General features: G+C 39.2%; 1 protein-coding gene across 1 annotated transcript in view; it reads left to right on the top strand.

Annotated features, from left to right (window-relative positions):
* Frk (fyn related Src family tyrosine kinase) overlaps positions 1-20,989 on the top strand; it is a 100,123-nt gene that overhangs the window by 36,346 nt on the left and 42,788 nt on the right. Inside the window, exon 2 of the mRNA XM_048425295.3 lies at positions 9,727-9,848. Within this exon, the coding sequence (XP_048281252.1) occupies positions 9,727-9,848 (122 nt within the window). The remainder of the gene's footprint in view (positions 1-9,726; positions 9,849-20,989) is intronic.

Here is a 20,989-nt window from a genome sequence, read left to right as displayed (position 1 = left end):
CCTGTGACTATTTTTTGTCACCTTGCTGTGAGTCTGTGATCACATGACTGACCAGGGATAACTCATGACTGGCAGATCTGATTTGTTGCTTTGTTCTGTATGAATACTTCAGATGCTTCTCTCTGAATTCAACTCCTACTATCTTGAATAATTTAAGACAGCTTTCAGTTTTGATTACTAGATTTATTTCCCCAAACAACCATTTGCTCATCACTCATGTATTCATTTTACAGTATGGAGAATGTATTTAATGCCTGGTGTTGTCCTGAGCCTGGGGATTACAGTGATAAGCTAAAGCCATAGCTGCTTGGAGCTTGCAAATGTAGTAGGAAAGGGTGGGATTTTACCAGACATGTCCAAACTGGAGTAGACCAGGAAGAGCATCTGAAAGGGACAGAGGGCTCACAGTGCTCAAGTGTGCTTGATCCGAAGAGAATGGCTTCCTTCCTAACATCGTAGCCCTGTAGCGAGTGGAAGTCAGTGGGAAGAAGGGGTTCTTTTATAATTAACCTACCATCCCCAACCTTGCAGAAATCTGTTCCCCTGGCCTGTTTGATTCCCATTTCCAAAGCTCTTGGATCCTCGGTTTCTGCATGCCCACATTTCAACAGCAGGGGATTTGAAACTGTTAAGATATAGAAATCTCTTTCATGGGTCATGAAGAACAGTTGGCCAAAGCCTACTACCTAGGCTCCTGAGGGCCCACCTTTTGCCCTTCAGTCTTTGATGAAGAGGTTAGCATGGCATTTTAGTACCCAGAAAAGATGTTCTATCAATTACCAAAACTGTGGAATCAAATCTCACTTTATTGTGATTTGCTAATTAATAACAGCTGTAGAGAGACACTTTTGAGTTTCCTGAAATTATTCCCACGGCCTTGCTTTCCATAAGCAGGCCTATGCTTTTCAGATGTGCCCATTGGGTGATCTGGTTTAGAACTCCCCACGGCTCTTGGGACCTGTAGCATACCCTGAGCGCCACCTCAGACCAGTAGACAATGTTTGCCTCGTACACATTCTTCCTGAGATGAAGGTTAGAAACTGGAGTTTGCAAACTGAGACTTGGGGGAAGGAAGTTAAGCCTTTCTGGTTAGCCCTGACTGAGGGGCACTGGGGACAGGGGTGGGCTACTTTTCAGAATGCTTTCCCATGGCAGCTATGACGAGTAGGGCATATTATTTTTGTAAAGCTTCCTTTTCAATGGTTCCTATGGGGGAAAAAAAAACAGAAAACTAATTTCAGATCATTTGGGAGCTGTCCTTTGAGTCCTGACAAGCAGCTTGTCGACACCAAAAACAGAGGGTGCACTTCGCGGCACTGGTTCTGGCTGTGGTCCAGCAGGGACAGGTGGCTTTGTGGACCTGCTCAGGGTCTGATGTTTTACTGTTCCCTGATCTGCATTTTCATGGGAAATAAGCAATATTGAGTTACTGATGGTAGAACTAGAATTGGTAGTTATTAATTAAGTGATGTTTAGTGAACATCTGGCTGCACAGTACCAAATTATTCTTTTAAAAGAGAGAATGGGTAAACCTGTTCTGCCCTTTAATGGACTCTGCGTCTGCCTTCTTGGCTGCGTGGGAACATGCTTTAATGTACTCTCAAAGGGCAGTGAAAAATTACCTGTGCATATGCTGGGAGACACACACACACACACACACACACACACACACTGTACCACACCACATAAAAATACAAACATACATACAAACATGTAAAAACACACATATACACATATCACACACATGCACACACATTTATAGGCCATATTTACACACAAACAAATACATTCACACATATACATACATCACACATACACATAAACATACATGCTTATACATAGACCACACATAACCGTGTATATATCCACCATACATACACACATATATGCATACATGCACACACATACTCATACCACATATAAACATATACACAAATATATATGGATATCACAATACAGATATACACATATGCAATATAATTACATACAAACATACACATGCATATGAAGACTTATGTCACACATATACATACATAAACACATACATTAACACACATATAGACACTTACACATATGCTACTCATATAGACATACACACATACCACATTATTTACACACACCACACACACATATACTCACACACAAAGTTTAATTTACATATTTTGATTTTTACATGCCTAAGGCAGACATATGAAAAAAATCCTATTTTAAATATTCCACTATAATACAACATATCTTTTACATCCTGTGTGCAGTTAATTTTCATAAAGCATTCCTCTTCCTTTTAAACAGACTCCTCTTTCCCCTCAGTTAAAGAATCATAGAGTCCAAAGAACTCTGAGAATGTTCAAGGCTTCTGTTGTCTTACATTTCTGCACATGTTTGTGATAGAAACACATGATGTGGTAGGCATCTTTATTTCTACATGAGAAACAAATGCTAAGAGATGTTGGCCAAACTGTGTCTAAGGAATCTGGGTACTGGCTTCAGTACTAAAGTCTGCATTGATTTCTGATTCTCTGAAAGTCTATTCATTTTCTTTTATTCATCTGATTGCTTTGACATCAAGAACACACAAGAAGACCCACTGAATTCCTCCTGCCCTGTTCTGCTGCACATGGAGAGGAACTTAAAAACTCTGACTTTTTTCTTGCCTGTGTGTTTTCTGTCTCATACTCACCACCTTCAGATACACAGTGCAGTCCACTCAGTGTTATGTTCACCTGCCCCTGGCTTCTTCCAGCTAGTCAACCACCTGTGTCTGCTCTCTCTTCCTTCTCATTTATCCCACAGACTTTAACTCCATCTCAATGGCAGGTGGTCTTGGAATAGAAAATAGAATATTCTGCCCTATATCATTCCCGGGTGTCTTAACTGGCCTCTTTTTCCAGCTTTTTCCTATCTCCACTTGCACACTGACTGTGAATTTCTCTAACTATGCATCCTTAAATGGCATGCTCCATTTTGACTTACTGCGTAGCTCAAAGCTTAAATTGTTATCCCATCCTTGATGCTTTTGGAGTCTCAAAGAAATGGTTAGTAGGCTTTCTGCCTTTTCATCGTTTCACAATATAGTTAGTATGAAATTGATGTCAATGAATTCCAACATATTAAATACATAGAAAATGATAAAATTACTAGTTATGTAGGTCATATTAGGTTAAAAAGTGGTCACAGTGTCTTCAAGTTGTTTGCAGAATTTTATTTGGGATCAGAAATTTCATGTTGTCATCTAATTTTGACATGGTCGGCACCACTACAGCACCTCAAAGCCTCAGGGTTTTCTGCACTTAAGGTGGGTGTGTGCTTGCCAGCTGGGTCATTCGATTCTACATTTAGATCAGGGTAATTAGTGGCAATTCCCAGAGGAAAACATATTCTGTATATTATTGCAACATATTCAGTGTTTTAACTAAGACAGAATGGTAACATTCATACCGTTAGGGATTCTTTACTATTAATAAATTCGAGCATTCTTTTGCGAGCCTGGGGAAATTGTTCAGTGGCTGAAGCAGCGCTTGCTGTGTAGGCATGAGGATCTGAGTTTGGATTTCCACAACCTACAGAAAAATTAGGTGACCTGCCTGTAATTCCAGAAATCTGACAAGTCAAGTGCACATCCATAACGATACTACTAATCCCCAATTCCAAAATAAAATGCAAATTTTAATGATCTGCTTAATTTTTGTATATGTGTGGTCCTGTTTACCTAGTTTCTTCCTCATGTTTCATGAAGGACAAAGGCAGCTGGCCTGAAGATGGTCTAGCAATGCATTGCTTCATAAAGTATCACAAATGTTTATTCTTGCTGTCTCTGTTAACCTTTTCACAGCAGTATAGTTCTCAGTTGCTGTATGGGATATTACTTTCTGAAACCACTTGGTTTCCTAGTTCCCTTCCAAACTGCTTCTTGGAACCATGCTGGATTCTCTGCACTTCCTCCCATGGTGAACTGTGAGATAGATTATGTGCTCTTGTAAACCACTGAGGGAAGTGGACTCAGGTTAGAACCAGATTCTTTAATGAACAGTCACCTCCTCCAATGAGGAAACAGTTTAGTTCCTTCAAAATTCCCCCTTCGTGGTGACGACTGGGGTGTGAAACAGCCATAGAAATGCTTTATCAAGTGGTCCAAGTGTGAACTTCCTAGTTACTAATAAGTCCGACCTCAGATGCTGATTTTGAGTGATGTCATCTGATCAACATTCTTAGGTGTGTGCAGTCAGTAGACTCCTTTCGAAGAATGGAGAAGTCAGCCTCATTTCTATCTTCATGTTCCTGTACAAAAGCTCTATTTTCTTTGAAAAAAAAAATAAGTTCAAATTGGAGTCTATGTTCTAGACTAATTAACACCAGGACTGCAATACAACTGGATGCTAGCACAGAGGCACTTTATAGTTCAAGCTTTCTGACAAGCATGGATGATTACATGAAAACACATTATCTAAAGTTCAATGTTCAGAATAAATACGACTATAAATCCCATGCCAAAGTTCAATGCATCAATAGTTTTATCAAGCATTTAGTTAATAACTGCAAAGGACATGTGGCTAATATTTTCTACCAGAGATCTGTGAGGGTATTATATGTAGTCCTTGACCTAGATAGGTCTTTAGGAACAAATGACTTACTTAAAGTAAACAAGGAAAGTAAAATTTGGTGCACTAATGGAACTCACCTGGGTCCTCTGCATATATCCGACAGTTGTGTAGGTTAGTCTTTTTGTGAGAGTCCTGACAGTGGGAGCTGGGGCTGTCTCTGACTCTTTTGCTGTTTTTTTGGACCTCCTTCCTCATACTGGATGGCCTTGCCCAACCTTAATACATGGGGAGGTGCTTAGTCTTTCTGTAACTTGATATGCCATGTTTAGTTGATATATGTGGGAGTCCTGAACAGAAACAGACTAAGAGTGGATTGGTGAGGCAAAGGGGAGGTCGGGGGAACTGGGAGGATAGGAGGGAAGGGAAATTGTGGTTGGGATGTAAAATAAATAAAAAAAATGGCACACTCATTTGTCATGCTTTGGGTCAAACCTGAAGGGCAGTCTCCGAATGCTGTAGGCATTTTGGGGAAGTGAGTTTAAGTATAGATTTAGGTACGGCAGATGTGGGTGAGACAAGTTGGATGGTGGCTAATGCCCATGTGCTTGAAGGCCAGAAATTCTACACCAGTAGGCTTTATATCATAAGCACAAAATAGCCAGCTAAATCAAAACAAAGCAACCAACTCACCAACCAACTCCAATAAACCTTGTCCATGTGGTGAGATGTACCTGATCATATTTTCAGAGGCTAACCCTAGTGATGTAAGCATGAGGATGGGACAGACAGAGGTTACATAACGATATTTGTGACAGTTGTGCTTGGGTCCCGCATAAGAGGAAGGAGTGGAAATGATTAAGGTTAAAGCGAAAAGATAATGACATATTACCATCATTTGTGCGGGTCCAAATAGAGAAAGATTTTGGTGGGGGGAAAAAGGAAAGGAAGGAATGAGCAACGTAATTCCTTTGTGAATTACTTTCTTCTTTTTCCTGTGATCATAACATGTGAAGGTAAAGAGAAGGAGGGGTAGTTGCTCCTGAGCCAAGGGAACGTTGAACTCAGAAGAGTTCATAGAAGGAGTAGGCCTGATTACTTGGAACAGGAACTTGACTGCTGCCTTTCTGGCAGTGTTGTCGAAACATAAATGCAGGTGAGTGATACAGAGATACAGAAACACGATAGCTCCGGGGTACTCTAGGTGGGAGGGTTTTGTTTAGATATGAATAATGACCATAGGTGGATCAGTGAACCCTGAACTATACCTACGGTAGTAGGTGTTCTGTCACAGTGCCATGAAGCCTCCCCAGCCACTCTGGTACTAACAGCGTAATGATGGATGCCGGCTGCATAGGCATCCTGAGCCCAACTCCATTGGCATGCTCTTCTAACTGACTTGCCACATAGGTCATTTTTCCAAGTCAACCTGTACTTTTCTTTTCTTGTTTGCTCATGAGATATAGCTTTTCCCTCACCTCCAGGATCTGCCCGTGGTCTTTGGCGACCAGCTGAAACAGCCTTAGCTTTTAGTGAGACATAAGACCTTATAGGTCAGCTTTTATCCACTTTGCTCTGCACTTACTGTGAGTGGTGCTTCTCTTTAAGCCATAGGAGGAAATTATATACATCTGTTTAGAATTAGAAGTGATCTAGATGCCTACTTTATACCAGTTGATGTTGCTGTTAAGACTCATAAAGATATGCCTGCCTCTGCCTCCTGAGTGGATTAAAGGTTTGGGCCACCACCAGCTGGCTGTCTCAGTTTTGACTGTCAACATTTTGAGTCTTGACCTAGTAACAGGTAGTTTTTGCAGCATACTCTTAAGTGACTTCTTTTCATTGTCTATAAAAGTTACATCTTATCAGAAACCTTCCCATTCTAGAGAATACAGAGTGGAAACGGAGGGTCTTCTGTCATTATTTACATCACCTCTCATTGATCCCAGAGATGTATACACATCTCACTGGTTTTTATAATATAAATAAATAGAATATTCCTATTGCTCTGAAGTTGACCCTTTTTGTTCAACAGTGGGCTCACTATATCCCATGTCAGTAGGATAGACACCTGACGAATATTTACATAACACATTTCAGGGTTTGGTCCTGTATGTCTTACTTCCACAACAGGCCTTTATTGTCTCTGTTTTCTCAGGGAAACACTTCTTTCTCCTAGTAGCTAAGCATTACTACTGTTAGGATCTTCTCCATGTCATAGTATGGTATAATAAAAACAGTAATTTCATTGTCAACACAGTGTATGTGTTTGGATGTATGTGGGGTCATTTACACAATAACCCTTTTCACAACTACGTGTCAAACTTTGATTTATTTTCAGGTATCTAATACAGTTTTCTGATTTCTTGACTATTTCTATATATCCATATTTCTCAGGTTTTAGGGTACATCACATTATCCGGAAGGTTTCTTAAGTTCCTAATTGCTGGGCTACAGCCCCCAGGTTCTCTATTTGAGCAAGTCTGGATTGAGGGTAGAGAGTTCTCATTTTAGTGTTTCCATGCAAAGTCTAGAGATCACATTTTGAGGTCTGTAGACTCTCTCTGCATGTCACATGTCCTATCATGTCTGAATCTTTTCTTGGTCCCCACTGTTCACTGCTCAGAAGAACAACAGCAGCTCAGGAGAGGGTTGAAATGGCTTTGATGTTCATGTCCTCCCAGAAATGGCGCCAACAGGGTTTCTAAAAGTCAGAGCCAATGACAGCGATAGACCTGCCAAGAGCTTCAACCTCAAACTAAGGAAGAGTTTCCGCAGGTGCAAAGGGTAGGATGGGCTATTGTTTTCAAATTAGGCTCAATGACATCACATGATCTAAAGATGACAATCCCAAGCAGGTATGTCATCTTTGAGAATGAAGGATAGCATTATATGCCACTCCTGGCAGAAAATAACTTTTATTTATATTCTTCCCTTCCTGATGGGAGTGAAGCCAAGAAAAATTCTAAGTATGACATACACAAATACATTCAGTCAAACACTTAAATTGTATCTATGTAGTAAACAAAAGTTCAGAATTTCTGAAAATTAGTAAATAGTTTCTCTACAATTGAAGATTGCCTTATTTTTAATCACCAACTTCATAAAGCTGTTTACTTGTATATATCTTGGGTAGAAGAAACACATCACTAATAGATAATTATTCCAAATACAAATGTAATGTATGCACATAAAACTTTTGTAATAAAGTATTTATGCATGGAAATAAAATATAGGAGATACCATAACTTTTTAAAAAAATGTAACTTGCTACATAAATTAATGCATGATCAATGCCCTTTGAATTAGGAAAATGCACTGAGCTGATCAGTATATTTCATTTGTGTTGCTTCTTTGCTGGAAATAGGGAGAAATTTTACCATTTCTGGAAATTCTTGACTATTTGAACAATTCATTTTCAATAAGCTCATACATATTTATAAATATGTGTACAGTTTTTGAAAATATGCTTGTTTAAGTTTTATACAAATGATATCATAGTGGTGTGAATCATTCTTCAACTTTCTTTTTTGCCATTATGATTTAGTTATTCTAACATCTGTGTAAAGTTTCATTCAATTCCTATAACTGTTAATTCTCTAGGATGGATATTCAGGTTCTGTCCTTTGTGTTGATGGTGCTGGGGATCCATTCCAGGCCCTAGAGCACGCTAAGACCATGTTCTACCACTGAGGACCCCCCCCGCACTTGTTTTCTGTGTGCCAATGCTAAAATTCTTCAGTAAATTTTCTTGTCTATTTTCTTGAACACATTAAACACAGAGTCAGACAGTAAATCTGAGCTGCACACAAATACCCTACTCCACCAGCTGGTGACAGATTGGTCTCTGAATAGGTTATATCACATTATATTGCCACGAGAATTGCATAAATGTTGTTTGACATTTTCCCCCACACATGACAACAGGAGGACTGTAAGGTGTCAGTTATAAAGTGTGAATTTAAATTTCATTTTGATTTTGTTTATAATACCTAGTTGTGGTATAGGCACTGGTCATGCTGCTTATTTTTATTAGTTTCTTTGGTTTTTCATTTCTGTAAATTGTACACTTAAAGCCTTTGCCAATTTTCTCCTGCTTTGTCTATTATTGATTATTGATCCCCCCAGTAAATCCAAATAGTGCTCATATTTTGGTTATGTATTTTGCAAATATTTTAAAAGGTTTATGACTTGTGTCTTAATTTTATTTAATATTAATTTTTTGAATTGAAGTTTAAGATGTGTTGTAATGAATATTCAAAGCACTATTAGGTTTTCCAATTAGTCTTGCTTATCTTTTTCTATAGATGTTTTTGAAGGGGGTTTGTTGCTCTGTCCCAGTAGCCTCAGAAAGTTTTAAAATTCACTTTTTTAGTAGGTCTTCTTGTGAAATTATTATATATTCTGAAGGCAGCATACATTAATTTATGTCTATATATAAATTTATTTCACATGGATTTTTAACATTGTTCCCTGAGTCATTTATCCTTGGCACTGATTTGTGTGTTTGGATTTGAGTTTTTACAATTGTACTTAGAATTATACTGACTGAGACATTGAAGATCTGTAATTCTTGATTTGATCACATTCACAAGCTTGTGTGTTTAGTATCTGACTCACAGTATTGATCTGTGAGAACATGTGTGTGTGCAAAGGCAGAGATGGGTGTAGCACAGAGAACATATTGCCAGAGAAGTATGTTCTTTATATAGTCTGCTCACTGATCAAAGTTTCACTTATGTTAATAAGTTTCCCAGAAGCATATGAGATAATTCCATATTACCATGGGCTTTGGTAGTGATGGTGGTGGGGAAAAAGACGTAAGAATGGAGAAAGGATGTTTAATTTTCCTCCCCACCTTTGGTGGAAGTTTGGTGGTGACAGTGATGCAGCCCTTTGTGGCCGCGCTTATTTGAGCATAAGATCTTAGGAAGGATAAAGGGTGAGGAAGGGTATGGAACAGGCACCAATCAGATTTCTGTGCTGTACCCTCCTTTTAAGAGTCCTGGAGTGAGTTCCTGCCACCTGAAAAAGCAACTCAAGCATTGAAAGCTACCATTTGTGTGTGTGTGTGTGACTGTTTCACTGAAGGAATAGCAAATGTTTCTGATGTTACAATATTCACTTCTTGTTCTTTTTAAAATGACTCTGATTGGTTAATTGGGGTTTATGTCTCTCTCCTCTTCAGGTGGTTCTTTGGAGCAATCAAAAGAGCAGATGCAGAAAGGCAACTACAGTATTCGGAAAACCGGACCGGTGCCTTTCTGATCAGAGAGAGTGAAAGCCAGAAGGGGGACTTTTCCCTCTCAGGTAGGGGCATTGCTCTGAGGTATGGAATCGAAGTTTGAAAGTTTGCAGTCAAGAGCTTTCTATGTGGACTTGAGTATGCTAATGATAGATTTTCAAGATTTCTCTTATTCACAATTTCACCAAAGTTAAACTTGCTGAACTGCTCAAGAGTAATGAAGATTAGATAAGAACCCCTATGACTCGACCTTTCTACAAACACTTCCTAATATATGAACTGTTTATAAGAAATGAAAAGCCCAGGGATCACATGGTTGGGGTTCTCATTGTCTAGTATACTTCTGGAGAAATGACAAGATGGAAGAAAAATTGCACCATTATCAAACCAACCTGTAAAAACTCAATTTCTCCTTCTCTTTCCTCCTTCCCATTTTTCCTTCTATGTTTTCACTTGTCTTTATCTGAGAAGTAGGAAAAACTGAAATGTTGGATGAAATTCGTTTAGTCAACCTACTGGATGCACAATTTTGCCAAGTACGGTTCTTCAGTTCAAGGCAAAAATGCATCGCTGTGCTGCCCTAAGGAAAAACAGAAACTTGGGGGACTTAAGATGCATCTTTACAACTGCAGACATGCATGTCTGCTTTCACAGGACTATGTTCCAGGCCAGATGCAGCAATGTAGAATCTCCTTGCTTATAGTTGCCTCTAGGTGTGAACCTCTCGCTCTTGCCTGGTCTAGATCTCTTTATGTCTAATATACATACACATGTACATGTCATTATCCTTTTAAGCATGTGGTCTGCTTTTCTGACTAGATAAAATCTATTTAGGGGGGTTCAGAGAGATTTTGTTTCCCTTCATGTCTGTTTCCCTGTTTATGTCAATCATGATCTTGTGTATTTCATGATGTCTTCTTGGCTCATTAGAAGTTACGGAGACCCTCACAATGTCACCTTTTAAGAATTCAGACAGGAACTCTGGCCAGGTTGTGCGTATTTGACATCCTTCATCCTTCCACAAACCTGTGGTCTCTAAGTTTGGGAACACGGGTAGGCACTAGGAAGAATCAAGGACATTGATATAGGTGATGCAGATCCACCAGATTTTATGTTGTGCCATATCCAGTGTCCATCCAGGCGACAACATCACCTGGGTCCTGCTTGGTGTCCTAGTCCATGCTTGAAGGGAAGCATGAGGATTAAGAAATGGAAGGTAGAATAGTTAAAAATATAAAAGACAGAGACACAGGATAGAGTTGGGAGGGCAACCCAGTGTGAAACTGAAATTTGTTCCATGTTTATTTCTCATAGACTTTATATACCTCAATCCAAAGAGGAAGGGGAAGACAAGAGGCTTCTTTACCATGATACAAGGAACAAACAAAGTAATCACCTTTTCAATACCCATAGCATCATGTAACCACGCCCTAGGTCAGAACATCCTGCTAGTACTCACACCTTGAGTCAAACCACCTGTCAATAACCTTGAAGGAGCAAGAATAGGTCCGGACTTTCTGATCTTTGGTCAAGGTGGACCGAATCCACATCCATGGGCTCCCACAGTATTGGGTCTGTACTTAGCTCCTGAGGATTTTGAAACTGAATTGATATGGTATTCGAGGATCAGCTGAACACAGCCTTATTCCTGCTCAGGGCCATGGATGAGGATGAGGATTGTACTGGATTTTATTCTTGAGATATTCCTAAGCATATTGATTCCAGAGTTTTTGAGATGTTGCTGACACTTAAAGCAGGAATGAAATCATTTAGTATTGGGGTTGTTTACTCAGAAGAAATACCCTGACAGGTTGGGACTTCACAGTAGTATGTGCCTGTGTAAATCTAGGTGGTAGAAGTAGAAGTCAATATTTTATATAAAGGTTTACTCCTGATAATAAAGCAAATGTATATAAAAACAGAAAAACATTTAAAAGAGCAGTCTTGGATGTTACCTATTGGAGATACATTTTCAACACTGAAAAACTCTTTCTGTTTTTTTCTATAATTGACCTATATTTATTTATGTATACATATTTATGCATGGACATTTCCATACACAGCAAATAAAACACAAATGATCTTGTAATCAATGAAATATATACCTATGTACATCTATATTTCTAACACATCATGTATGTGTAAGATAAACATATGGATACATAATTACATGTGCGTGATGTGAAGTCATCTATGATTTGTGATATTTTATGAATGTTTCTGCATGCTCTTATTACTTACTCTGCATTACCATTTTAGAAGTTACATAACTTTACATTTGCATGAGGAAAGTCATCATTTTTTATTTGACTTGTTTCATATTCTATACACTGTTGTTATTTTCAATTATTTTTTCTATTATAAAATGATCCACAGGGAGTCTCTGTAGACTAATATTTAAATATTTTTATTGAAATACCATTTTCACAGTAGGAAAAATCAAATCTTTTTGAAATCTAGATATTAAATAAAAAGAGCTATAAGAGCATTCCTTCTTTAAGTGTATCCATATTTGTTAATTTGCCTTTCTCATTATTTATATATCCAATTTGGTCATAGTTGCTTATTAAATTTAAATTAAATGCTTCATATAAGTATAACATGTAAAAGCCTATTTCCAGGGGGAAAGCAAACTGAAAGTAGAGTCACCTGACTTATACATATCTTTGAATAACACTGGGGCTACAGTGACTCTTCAGAATATTCTCTACAATGAGTATTCTGGAACAAAACAGCTTGAGAGGCTTAGGAGAGAATTACAAGGATATTGGCTGCTGTAAGCCGTGAATACTCCAGAGCTTGCTTATGGTCTTAGGAAGCACTGTAGAACTGTTTTGGAGACCAGCAAATCATTATAAAGTCTTTTTCAATGAAGTCAAACAATTTAGAGTCTTTCAAGCAAATTATCTGATTGCTGCGTATTCACAGGGGATAAAGTAAATGCATCTGATTATGTTCTGCTGAAAGGGAAATTCTCTTATTAGTTAGAAGGCTATGCAATGGAGAAATGGAAAGAAAACGGGCTTCAGTAGATACACATAAGACAAACAAACAATCCAATTGCTGACAGCTGATTATCACTAAAGAACATGAGATAGACCGTTCATAGATTGATTTCTTAGTGCAGTTGTCTTCTTAATCAGCTGGAATTGATGGTCTTCAATTTTGCTGACTGCTGTGCCATCAAAGGAAGGTAAACAACATTCCTTTTCTATCTTTCTCTCTCCTGTATGACTTTTCTTTATAAGTGTTGTCTTTATTCCTGGGGCAGCAATGGCTTGCAGCTGTCAGAGGAGAGCTTCATGACAGAGCATGATTTATTGAGGCTGGGGCAGCTCTGGGAAGCAGCGGCCCAAGGTTGGGGTGGGTACTAATTGGGTTGTTGTGATCTACACATGGTTGTCAGATCTTGTGAGGTCTGAGGAGATCAGAAAAGAGACTTAGGGCCATGGCACCTCTCATAAAAACACGACACTAATTAGCTATGAATTACAGCAGCGCTTTTGGATATTACAAATTATACATGGTAGCCAGAGAATCTGTCTTCATTAGACACATGGCAGGTAGTTTTAGTGGCTCTTTTGTTATTTGTCATTGGTGGTGAATTGTTTTTCTGAAGAAAAATATAGAACTCTGACTGCATGTCAACTGGTTTGGCTATTTCTCCACATCAATCAATTACTTAAAAGGAAATTATTATTGCTATTGCCATTAATATTAATTTGATGTTTGGTGCCTTATAAAGCATTCATTGTCTTGTTTGATGCACGGAGGCTGCCCTTGTGCTCGGTATCAGTTTGTATTACAAGGTGGCAGTGGAGGAAGGACTATGCCTGCCAGATGCCAGAGTTCTATTTTTGTACTTGTAGGAAGAGTGAATAGTACAACTGTTGAGTGTGTGTGTGTGTGTGTGTGTGTGTGTGTGTGTGTGTGTAGATGAATTTATATTGTTCAGAGTCATGTATTCATGTAGAGGACTTCTGGACCTTACTCTATAAAGAGATATTTTAGGTAGAAGATGATTGATCTAATCTGTGTTATAGATAGCATATTAGTTCTTATTTGTTGCTGGAGCAAAGATATATTAAATGAAGCATCTTAAGCAAGGGAAGGCTTTTTTTTTGAGACAGGGTTTCTCTGTAGCTTTGTTGCCTGTCCTCCCAAGTGCTGGAATTAAAGGCGTGTGCCACCACTGACCGGCCTGGAAGGGCTTATTTTGCTCTATAGTTTGAAAGGGCAGTGCATCATGCTGGGGAAGGCCTGGCGGCCAGAGTGTGAGGTAGCTGTTCATATTGTGTCTGCACCAGAGGGGAATGACTGCTGCCCCTCAGCTCTCTTTCTCTCTTTTTCCTTTTAGCTAGTCTGTCATCTCAGCCTATGAGATGGTTCCAGCCCCATCTTTCGAGACAAGTTTTTATTTTGCAGTTGTATCTCTCTAGAAGAGACCTCGAAGATTTACCCAGAGGTGTGTCCATTGGGTTGCTCTAAATCCAGCCAAGTGGCCAATGAAAATTAACCTCCATGGAGAATTTGGTGAGATGTGTGCACGAAAAGTTTATAATAGTCTGTAGAGAAGAAAGAGAGGTGAGCGCAGTGGTATCATTTGCTGCTATCTGAAGTTACAGGTGGAAAGCCAATTCATTTTGCATATATGGGTGACATACCCTAGGCTCTAGGCTGCACTGCCATAACAACAATCTCCCCAGTGTTCCTCTCCCCCCCTTTTTTGTAGGGTGAGTATAGGAGTGTGGACCTAGAAGTAGGGATTAGAAAATACTTTGGTATTAAGCAGTCTGATTTAGTGTCAACTATTTCCATGCTTGTTTCAAAATTCCAGCGCCTCTGAGCTTCATACACTATTAAATATCAGTTTCTCTTGGCTATAGGAAGCTGAGTTAAAGTGTATCCCATCTGGATGTTGGGTCTTTCCCAGTGGGCTCTTTATGATGTAATCTAGAGAGTACTCTTAAGCGGTCCTATTTTGTCTCCACAAACCTCAGCCTGAACCAGGATAGTTATGAACACTAGAAAGAAAGAAAGGGGTCTACCCGTAGATGAGCTGACAGGAATCAGTGGTTGATCAGACATGGAATAAAAGAGGCAGAAGGATGCCTGTCCCATGTCTGACAAGCTAAGTGAATTCTGTAGGAATGGTTCAAGTGGTTTCCATCTGGGCTGAGTGTAGGTTCTTGACGTTCTGTTTGAAGGACTGAAGAAGCACACACAGAAAGCAGAATAGCCCAGTATTTTATCCAGAAGCAAAGAAAAGTGCAGAGTAAATGTTTTGCAAGGAAACTGCAGGTTCTTAGATAGCAAGCAGTTCAAGAATCTGGTCACTGTCCTGTGTCTCTTCCCTTTGGAGGTCTCGGAAGAGGAGTTGGTTGCTAGGGGCACAGTACAGGTAGTTTGTATTTTGATTGGTAGACTTGGATTGTGTAAGCCTTTGTTCATCAAATATTTCCTTTTCCACAATGCATCTGATCTTAAGCATGTGTATGCCCAGTCATGTGTAGGATGTAAGATGGCAAATTGGAAATTTTAGCTAAGAGTTCACTCAGAGGACACAGCTTGCCATAATGCTCACATACGTCCAACAGCCAGGATATGCTTTCAGAAATGGCCATGAAAGGGAAGTTACTGAAGATTTATAGTCAACTCTAGATTGGAGTGATCGGTTACTGTTTGAAAAGCAGGGTGTGGGAAGCTTGCTTGATGCAGGTGTTGTTCCCAAGTTTCTAAGTAATGTGTTGGGTAAAGGGCTGTGAGTAGCAGAGTCCTAGGTTGTCAAACTACCCCTTTGCATCTTGAGCCAGAAAGGCAGAATCGTAGGGAGAACATGGAGAAAAGGAAGGCAACCTCAGAGATGGTGCAGGTGATTTGGGTTGAACTTAGTAGTAACCATCGTTTCTTTAAAATTTTTTCATTTTCATTTTATTTTACATGTAGGCATGTTTTTTTTTCTGAATTTGTACTGGTGCACCACTTGTATGTCTGATGTCTGAGGAGACCAGAGGAGGGCATTGGACCTTTGGGACTGGAGTTGCAAACAGTCAAAAGCTGTTTTGTGTGTGCTGGGAATTGCTGCTGGGTCTTTGGGAAGAACAGATAGTGCTCTTAACCACTGAGCCCTCTCTCCAGCTCACAGTATCTCCTTCTTCTCTTCCTCTTCTTCCTCCTCCTCTTTTTCTTTGAGTTATTTCTTTAAACAACTAAGTCATTTTAATTGAGCAGAGAATAATTGAGAATGAGAAGTTTTCAAAACCACAAGTGGTTCAGACTTTTTTTTAAAAAAATAAACTTTGAGTAGCATTTTTCTATGTTAAGATGATAAAATGTTATTCCTCTGGTCATGTCGGTCCCATGGAGTATGCAAGAGTTATTTATGGTTACTGTGAAGCTATTTTGTGAGACTATAAGGTCTAACCTCTCTAGAGAGACTTACCTATTTTTAATACACACACACACACACACACACACACACACACACATTCTCTCTCTCTCTCTCTCTCTCTCTCTCACACACACACACACACACACACACACACACACACATTGTAGATTTCATAGAACCATATAGTTTTATCCTCCAAAACATTTGGTGGTCATTGCTAGAAGTATCACATAAATGGAAAAACTGCCTTTTCAAGAAGAGTATCACCTCATGTATGTTCATTGAGAATAATGTCCACACATGGAAGAGGCCAGCATGATCTGAAGTGAGTTCCTGAGTACTGCAACAGGAGATTAATCAGAGTGATGCTTTAGAATTCTAATATAGTATACATGTGCACATACCTTACAAATTAATGTTAAAGATGATTGAAAGAGAATGGAGACAACAGCAATCCCTCTAGAAAAGATGTGTATCCTTGATGTTGGCCTTCTGTGTTGCCTCCATGTTTCCATCATACGCATCCTTCACTGGACCTCACGTGTTCTTCATGTTGACCTTATGTGAATCCTTCACTTTGACCTTGTGTGTATCATTCTTATTGACCTGGTCTTTATCTTTCCTGTTGACTTGGTGTGCATTCTTCATCGCGAATTTACATATATAAAGGCTTTCTTACTTATAAGCAGTCATTCCACTATGTGTAAAAAAAAAAAAGCCCACACTTTTCCCAGTGGATTATAAGGACAGAGAACTTTGTTGTTGCTTCTTTTTCATGATTCTCCTGTCCCTCCACACTTTCCTAATAGTTTATAAAGAACTGTCGGTAGACACTCAAACACGCTCTTCTTTATGCTGTAGTCTCTGGGAATAATGAAAAACAAGGCCAGCGACCATTCCTTAAGCCAGCAAGCCTGGGTCTTGTAAGATCATAGTTAATCCTCCTGCCTATTATACTTTACATTATTTTAGAAACATGGTTTCATACCTGAGCAGGTTAATGTTTTTCAAGTAATATGGCTGTGGTATAAGAGAGAAATGGAAGATGTCATTCCTTATTGTGTCCCCTACCTTGCCTCCCACCCCTGCCAGAGCCAGAGTCCAGATTCAAACCCACTTCACATACCCTTCTTGGCCACTGTTATTACTCCCAAAGTTTCCAGATATGCTGAGTCACTCATGGCTGACTCTTGCCCCATGGTGAAAGGCTCCGTGTTTCATTAGCAATCTCCTGAGTCATCTATTCATTCTTCATTGAAAATTAATGTGAACCCTGTGGCCACTAGAGTTTGCCATTAATTTCATTACTATTAACCATGAATGTAAATACAATTGTATATCCCAAGCATGAACAAGTTTCAAACGGCTTGGAAAAAAAAATTGTTCCTTGAATTTATTAAGCAATGAAACTTCTATGGATTCTGGGAGCATTTGATGCTGCTTAAAGATATTTTGCTTTTTAAAAAGTGCACATGCTGCAGAAAGGGACTCTTCTGTTAATAACTCCACTATCTCATATAGAATGTATTAAATTTTAAACATGTTGGTGCCATCTCAGAAAATGCCTTTTAATTAAAGTCGTAATTTAGTTGTGTTCGGCTTAATTGCAAATATCATTGACGGTAATAGCTAGTGACTTTCCTGTGAGTTATGCTTCATGCTGCCTTCCCCTAACATTACTACTGCTATGTTGTGTTTCAAATGCTTTAAATACTCTATAAAGTTACATTGGCATTTTATTATGCCGTCCATGGATCTGTGCTTGTGCGGGTGTGCATACACATCCAGATATACAGGCAAAACGCCCTGCTTCTCTCTAGAGTGCTGGCTCCTGGAGGCACTCTTACTGAGACTCACTCTTGTGTTTCTGGATGCTGTAGAATTCTTTACGGGACTTTCTATCTTTCCTTCTGCTGCTTTTATTCTGAAGCCATAAAGTTGACTCATTAAAGTCTTCTGGTTCTTCTAGTTTTGAATACCCTGCCATGTTTATTGAAAAGACTCTCCGTGGTGTCATTTTGAGCTACTTGAAGGAAAATGTCAGAAATGTTCCACGCTGTTGCTCTTTGAATGGAACACTACAAGAATCAACTTCCATTATTAAATAGGTGGAAACTGATGTCATCCAGAGTTCAGTGAATTTGATGCTCTTGTAGGTCATGATACAATGAACCTCTTTCCTTTAAAATGTTTATTTCTGGAAAATTAAATTGTTCCTTTATTACATTTTGTCTTGTGTTGCCTTCATAGATTGATAGTAGCCAGCTAAAAGATTCTGAAGGAAGCACTGCCCTGCTTCCCATTCATCTACTCAGGAACATATTAAGAGTGACGGAATCTTAACGGCTCTGTAAACTCTGCCCATTCATAGTGATTTGGGAGAGTCACTATGTTAGATAGATTCCCCTTTTTACCAGAGTATAGATAAGTTGCTATGTAAGTGGATGCAGATGAGGGCAAGACAGGACGAAGGTGGGAGGATTGTTTAACCTGCACTCAGCATGTACCCTTGCCTGCTTTAGAAAGGAACGACGTATTGCAAAGACCAGGCAGCTGCTGCTTTTCTGCTTCGGTGGCAGCAACTCCATGGCCCTGGAGTTGTCTATGTGTAGTGTCCTCCTTTCCTATGTCTGTGTGGGACAGCAGCTTTCATCCCAGCAAACGGGACTCCAGTTCAAGACAGAGAAGTGGCACCAGTGTTGTGCACACTGGTCTGCGGAGCTGCCCTTCGGGAAAAGAGCAAGGAAGAGTTCCAGCCTCTTGTGATTGTTTTTACACATTCGTCTGGTTAAACATTAACCCCTGAGCATTGCCCTCACAGTCAGTTTAAGGTGGTTTTAAACCACAAAGAATTTGTTTCTCACTGTTCTTGTGGCTGGGGAATCTGATAGAAAGGAGCTGGGGTATTTAGTGTTCAGAAAGGGCTATTTTCCTGCTTTACAGATGGTTGCCTTATGTGACAGAGGCAAGGCCCTTAAGTTCTTACCACAACATTTAAAGGACTCCATGCTCATGAGTTCCTGTAATTATCTCCTAAAGGCCTCACCTACAAATCCATCACTTGGGAAATTAAAGCTGCAAAGTGCGAGTTTTTGATTTGAAAGAGGCAAACCTTCAGGCCATATTTGTTGCCAAGTATTGAATTATGTTTCCTTTTAATTTTTCATTAGTTTTTGAGAGTTTCATACAATGTGGTTTGACCCTATTCTCTCATCCCCCAACTCCTCTTATTGCTAGTGGTCGTGGCTGGCCTAACAAAGTGAGGCTGGATGCTTACTCCTCTGACACATGTCAGCAGGCTGGGTGCTCTAGTGCCCCGCTGACTGCGCTCATGGAGGAACTGTACCCTCATCTCATGGAAAGACTGTGTCTCCTGCTAACGTCAGATGCTGCACCCATAAAGCCTCACAAACTTGACTGCCTAAACATGAACTGAGGAAGGATTACAATAGACATGCCAAAGTGGATGGGAAAGGTACCTACGGCATCAACTCAACCCAAAGAACTAAAGACAGCTAAGGAATGCTAGGAGTGGAAGAAACAGTCTTCCTCGGGGAAGTGGCTGTCCAGTTCCAAAAGGTACTGGGAATGGACATACAAGTAGCTTTAGAAGACGAAGTGCATTATATTTAGAAACATATATAACCATACATAGCCATATATGTACATAACAACTATGAATGAAAAAGGAGGTCATGAATTTGAAATCGAGAAAGAAGGACTATGTGGGAGGGCTTGGAAAAAGGAAGGGAAGAAAGAAATGATATGATAATATCGTAGTCTCTGAAATAGAAAATATTTAAAATAAGAGAAAGACAATAAGCATGCAGTAAAACGATTTAAAACAAACAGGAGAGCTTTCGGTAAGGGGCATTTCTAGCAACAAAATGAAACTTCTTCAGGGTAAAGATTTTCAAATTTCTTGGTCATAGAATAATTTATTTTTATGTAAAACGAAGTTTAGAAATAAAAATAAAAGCATATGAAATGGTGAGCAATGACGTAAAGATAGAGAAAATATTTACTAAAAGGAGAAGAAGAAAAATTGAAAGCATTTGATGGGAAATCCTGGAATACAAGAATGCAAAACTTGTATGTAACAAGGCCTAGCAAGCACCAGGAAATGGTGGCGAATGACAGACAGAAGATTGCCCCTGTGGTTAGCATTTGCTGAGTAAAGCGTCTCCTTGAAGAGCTCAGAGGAAAGCAAAGAAAGCAGATGGAAGCCGTGAGGACAGATGTCACCTAAGCGCAGGCGTATCTCCGGAAGTTGTTAGAGCAAATGGACGTGATCATAAGCAGGTAACAGAAGAAAAAGTTCCCTAGCATTTAAACCCCACTGCCTAAAATCCTAGTCTTCAGGGAGAAATGACTATTACATGTAAAATATGTGAAAATCTCTCTCTCTATGATACCTTTTCCAAATATTTTATATCAAAAATAAGTAAAAAAAAATCCAGGAGAAAAATATCAAAAGATTAAAAAAATCAGAATTCTCTTTTATACCATTAAATATGAAAAGGATCACTATAAAGATATAAATTCTGATTTCAAAAGCATACCTTTTCAGCTCATTTTTTAAAAAATAAAGTTGATAAACTGCATAGTTTTACCTTCATTCTCCAGCTCTTGACATTGAAACAGTTGCCTGCTCTTCTCCTATTTCTGTGTCTGGCTGCGAGTATCTGTTTCTTTCTCCTTTAGCTTTAGGGTTCGTTCACATAGTCCTCATTACTGCAAGCTTTGATTAAACTCTGGAGTTTTTATAGTGATGGGAATGACGTCATCTATGATAGCATGCATACCTTAATATCT

Source organism: Myodes glareolus, chromosome 1 (genome assembly GCF_982192425.1).
Source record: "Myodes glareolus chromosome 1, mMyoGla1.1, whole genome shotgun sequence".
Classification (NCBI taxonomy): Eukaryota; Metazoa; Chordata; class Mammalia; order Rodentia; family Cricetidae; genus Myodes; species Myodes glareolus.
The sequence above is the reverse complement of the archived record's forward strand: the minus strand, read 5'-3'. Positions and strand labels throughout refer to the sequence as shown.